The sequence below is a fragment of the Crocodylus porosus genome, unplaced genomic scaffold (assembly GCF_001723895.1).
Source record: "Crocodylus porosus isolate Cpor-Errol unplaced genomic scaffold, CroPor_comp1, whole genome shotgun sequence".
Classification (NCBI taxonomy): Eukaryota; Metazoa; Chordata; order Crocodylia; family Crocodylidae; genus Crocodylus; species Crocodylus porosus.
The window spans coordinates 2,601,212-2,606,736 of NW_017728945.1; the positions used below are offsets into that span (position 1 = coordinate 2,601,212).

The following is a 5,525-nucleotide window of genomic DNA, read 5'->3' on the forward strand; positions in this document are numbered from 1 at the left end:
GGGACCCCTTAGTAATTTATTTAGTGTTTCCCAGGTGCTCTAGGTGGGGGCTCAAGCCAAGGTAAAATATATTTCGACCCCAAGATTGAACCTGGCCCTTGTTGCTGCCAACTGGTGCCTGGCAGAAGGATTACACTTGCATGAATCTTGCTTTCTTTTCTAGGTGCTGGCACAATGTCAGTAGGAGGGGCAGAGTATGCTGCACCCCATCTCAGTCTAGCCTATAGCTGGTTGTTAGGGCAGCCCAGGAAAAATGGGATATGGGCTTCGAATCCTCTCAGGCTGAAGTGGGAATTCAACCCAGGTTTCCCATTTCCTGGGTGAGGTTTCAAACCACTAGGCTACTACATAAAAGGTAAATACTTCCTCCAGTACTTCTTCAAAGAAAATGGCAGCTGCCACTGCATGAATGCCACATGCCCCCGGAGGCTGCAGGGGCACGGCGAGCTCCTGCAGGTGATGGTGGGAGCGTGGCGGAGGCAAGTGGGGAGTTGCCACAGGCAGCTGTCGGTGGCGGGGTTGGAGGGCAGGGTGGTGAGCTCACACTAGTGGTCAGCGACCACCTGCAGACACCACCGGCAGTGGCGGTCAGCGGCGATTGCAGACCGCCCACAGATGCTGTCAGCAGTGTCGGTGGCCCCTTTTTGCAGGGGGTGCACCTCCACCGTGGGGTACATGTGCACCCGCATGCACCCCTATGTGTTGCCAAAGTGCCCCTGCATTTTATGAGACGCCCAATTCTGCCAGTGTATGTTAGGCATGTTTTGAGCGTGCTTGCGGGATCAACCCCCTGAAGGGACTTCAGCAAAGGGACACCTAGGGCATTTTTATATCTAGTCCCAATATGGCACTGGGTGCTTTTAATTAGCAAGCCATGCTAATTAAAAGCACCCAGCGCCATGTTGGGAGCACATGGCTCAGCCGCGCAGTGCACCTCATGCTGAGAAAATGGTGGCAGTGCACTTTGGACCAAGGCACATTGAATGTGTTTTACTTCAAAGCACACTGCTGCCATTTTCTCAGCTCAGGGGCGCGCTGCGCTGCTGGTACACGTGACACAGGAGGCTGCCAGTGTATTGATTTGCATTCTCCAGCACACTCGATTAATCGAGTCTGCTCGTACGCGCTGGATTTCCAGTGTGTTGGAACAGGTTTCTTGCATGTGTGTAAGTGCCCCAAGTTTTTGGCACTGATTTGATTTGGCATGGGTTTGGTGGCAAGCTGCTGGGTATAGATCAGCTCTGCAAATGCACGTAACTAGAGCTCCCATTACCTAGCATGAAGTCAAACAGGGAACGTTTAGGTGCCTGGGGATTAGATGGCAGCTGAGCACGACAGTTTGTATCCGCCTTAGTCTTGTTTTTGGCCCTAAGGCTCAGATCAAGCCCTTAGTCTTGCTATGAGTCAGCTCCCCACCTACAACATAGCACTTCCCTACTTTCTTGGGCACTAAGGTACTCTCAAGGAACCTCAAATCACTTCAAATGCAAAGAAACCTTCCCCAGTCTTGAACTTGGTCCATAGAGGGTCACTGCTTTGGATGCACTGGTTAGTGCCACAAAGAAGCAATGGGACCAAGCAAAACAGACGGCTGTTTATTCTGATACCTGAGACTTGACAGCTTCAGTCCAAAAGCTCCCTGAACCTTGGTGGCTGCCAGAGTCAGTGAACCTGGATACAATTGATCAGGGAAAGTAGAGTTACAGGACTTCGTGCATCGAGGCCTGGGGCAGAGTGGGTGCAAGCGTGCAGGTACAAGAAGTCCCCAGTCGGGGACCATAGAAGAGACTCCCTGGTGGTAGGAGTCTGCTGGTTCAGTAGCTCAGCCCACAAGGCAAGGGGGGCACATGGGCTTATTCAACATAGGCCTAAACAGGCTACAAGAATCAATGAGTCACTGAGCAAATGTTCAGCAGGCAAGAAACTCAGTGAGCCGCGGTGCATGGAAGCCTGGGGCAGGGGCACTGGGTGTCAGAGCACACTGAGACTCAGCAGGCATGGGGCTTGCTTCAGGTAAGTAACTAGATTATCTGTGCTATGGGCAGCCAAGCTGGGAATCCTAATTGAAGTGACAGACCTTTCCAAGTCCTGCCAGATTACGTGAGTCCGTTCCGTGACCGGCTGAACTCTGAGATGTAACGGCAAGACGGACGAGCTGTAGAATGACCTACATCGCAGCTACCTCAAACAATGCTTGCGTGAAAGATTGAGAGCTGTAGCTTTTTCCAAGATCATCAGTGTCACCTAATACATATTTTGTGTTGTTTTCAGCAGTGGAGCAGACGAACCGAGCAAGAGCACGGGAAGGGCTGAAAGATCAGATTTTTCAATGACATTTTGGTTCAGTTTCTTGGTGGATTAGAGGCAGCAGGAGAAGGGCACGAGCGACTCCTGAGTTTGAATCTCAGCTGTGCCATTTACTTGCTGGCTGGTCCTGGAAAAATCTTTGCTTCAGTTCCCTAATCTCTATAATTGGGATCACAACATTTATTGTTATGCTTCACAGGGCTGTTAGGAGGATTCATTAATATCCGCTCAGACTTTTAAAAAGAGATGTAAAATACTATGCAAGTGATAAGTATAATTATCCCAAGCACAACCCTGCTAATTGGCATAGTAGAGAAGGTCCTGTGTGCAGAAACCAGATAGAGAAACTTAAGCAGGAGCTGGGCAAAAGCGTAGAAATGGGATAGTGGAAGGCAGGGGCTCCCAATGTTTATGTGCCCAAGGGCACGTTCAAATTTAAAAGAAAAAGCAGTGGGCGAATATCAATATTAAAGTTTAGAGTTCAGACTCCTGGATGTGCTCATGCGCATAGTTTCATTTGGGGAGGGAATAGTAAAGGCCACTCCAGCACTGCATCAGTCAGACTGAGTCTCAATTTGGTGGCCATTACGTGCAGCCTGAGTTCAATCAGCAGTGACAGCATTTTTTGTTGGAATAATGATTTTTACTGATCCTGAAAATGCTCATGGGCACCTGAATAAACCTCGGGGTGTGCCATGGCACCCATGGGCACCACATTGGGAATTGCTGGTGGAAGGTATCTCCCCCATCCTGCAGAAGCAGTCTTGGGAGGTACCATAAGCAGTGGATACACGTCTTGCTCTCTCCTTGCCCACTCAGGCCTCACATCCTCCTAAACCAGGGGTGGGCAATTATTTTGGGCGGAGGGCTGCTTACTGAGTTTTGGCAAGCCATCAAGGGCCACATGACAGGTAGCTAGGGGCAGATAAATATTACTTTTCTAAATGTTTTTAGGGTCCCTGTGGGCCAGATAGAATGGCCTGGCGGGCCACATCCTGCCCACGGGCCACATTTTGCCCACCCCTGACCTAAACACTGCAAAACAGAGTGCCTTTGCAGAGCTGGGCTTCATGCCATGATGGTTAAGACTGCTCACCAAACTCTGATTTCCTCCTTGTGCAATGGGAGTATCTTGATCCATTACCAGGGATATTTCTGTGGTGGAGTAAGAGGCAGGACCTGCCTCACTGGGATTAAACGCTTCTTGTAAATCAACAAGTAAGAAGCTAGACATTAAAGCTACTTGGAAGATTCATCACTAAAAACGGGTGCTTTTGTGGCAATTGTAGTTTACTCAGAATTATTTTTGCTAATACTTTGTGCTGTAGTACGTTTGGGGAAGACAAAGTTGTGTTAGTCCTAAAAAAGCCCTATAAGGTGCTACCTCTAATACCGGTTTTGCAGGGAAGTGTGGATGAAATGGACACGTGGTTTTTTTTTGCTGTACAAATTATAATGCAAGGTTTAATCAAGTGCAGATTAGCAAGCTTCCAATGTATTTCCATGTTATATAAAATAAACATGACCACTAATTACCATTTAACAATACAGAGAAATTTGACCTCTTCCCCCTCCTTCCCCAATATTTTCTGCATGCACACCACATTTTTCCTACTTACCAGTTCTGTTAGCTCCAAAGCCCTTAACAAAAATCCCAGGAGGCATCCAGTTACCACTGAAAGCATTGATAGAGTCAACAGACCATTTTTTCTCCAGAAGATCTGTATCCAGTTCCAGATGCTCCACAAGCTAACACAAAGGGAGTTGAACAAGATTTTTTTCATGCATTCCCACATGATGTTCAGCGTCTTGAAAAGTTCCACTCTGAGCAAAGTGTCTCTTTGATAGTGCCTGTATTGCTGAGATTACTAGTCATTATTTGTCATCTTTCTTGCTCAGGAGAGTCATTTCCCTTTACCAGCTTAAGAACCTGTCTCACACCAGATCAGAGTAAGAAAGCTCCCAATCCCATAATCCCAAAAGGAAGGCCTTTGCTATAATGCTATTTGGCAATCTTTCACTTTAATGAAATGTGACATTTTAGACAAGTTAATCTAAGATTTCTAGTCTGCTCCAAGTCACTGAAATGCCTAGGTTAACCCCTTGATTGCTGTACTGCTCCACCAAGTGCACCATCCTCAATGCTGTATCGGGACATGGATTCTGAGGCAGGGTACAGAAGTGACTGTTGTTGCATGGTAGGACTGCAGAAAGTGCTCTGCAGCTGTAACCAAACAGTAGGGCTGTGCAAGGCTTTGGGCAGAGCTTGGGATCTGAAGAAGCTTTGGACACTTTGGGGTCCAAGGCAGCACATTCGGGTCAAAGTGCTGGCCTCAGTCGGCTTCCCGAAGAGCTTTGGAGCCACCTCAGAGATCTGGCTATAGGGTATAATGGAGAAACAATAAAATATCTATAACTTTATTGGGGGGGTTTTGTCTGATTTAGATGAAATTTTCAGGAGTGATAGATTCTGCAGAGAGGATGAAGCCTGCCAAGATTTCAAGAAAATTGGTGCAGGGGCTTGGGGGGAACAGCACCCCAAATTTTGAAAGCAAAACTCATGTCACGTCTAGGCGTTGCAACATAGCGGGGTGAAAACTGCAAGAAGATCGGTGCGGTGGTTTGGGGGAACTGCCCCTCAAGCTGTGGACAAGCAAGACTGGTGCCACGGGTGCTTGTGGGACTGACTGTCTGTCCTGGGGCGGGGAGCGGAGACACCGCTGCAGGCCTGGCTGCTACGCTGCTGTGTTACCAGTTACCAATCAATCAATCACGATTCACTCAGGGACCAGCTCAGTACACAGGACCTAGCTACTACATAACGATTTAACGAGCATCCATTAGCACCTACAAAGCCAGGCTAAGGAGAGGAAAGAATCAATACAGACACTCAACTGCCCCAAGACAGAGACAGTCTTGGCACAGTTTTGCCCGTCAGCAGCTGGGGTGCAGGGCCCCAGAACCCCCCTGCACCGATCTCCTCGACAGCTGGCAGGTGTCACGGCAGGGGCCACCATCCCTGCAAGTTTCATCCAAATCGGACAAAAAACAACAAAGTTATAGATATTTCATTGATTCCCCATTATACCCTATGGCTGGATCTCCGAGGTGGCTCCGAAGCTTTGGCCGGATCGGTCAGAGCTCCATCTGAAGCAGCCAGATCTGAAGCCGGATTGGATTGCTGCCGGGCGCATAGAGTATTGCAAAAATAATGGATC

General features: G+C 48.4%; 1 protein-coding gene across 1 annotated transcript in view; it reads right to left on the reverse strand.

The window, feature by feature from the left end:
- The window catches only part of LOC109320493 (excitatory amino acid transporter 5-like), a 65,716-nt gene extending 61,613 nt beyond the window's left edge, over nt 1-4,103 (reverse strand). The window contains exon 1 of the mRNA XM_019550625.1: nt 3,927-4,103. Coding sequence (XP_019406170.1) covers nt 3,927-4,103 — 177 coding nt within the window. The remainder of the gene's footprint in view (nt 1-3,926) is intronic.
- Nucleotides 4,104-5,525: the final 1,422 nt, after the last annotated feature.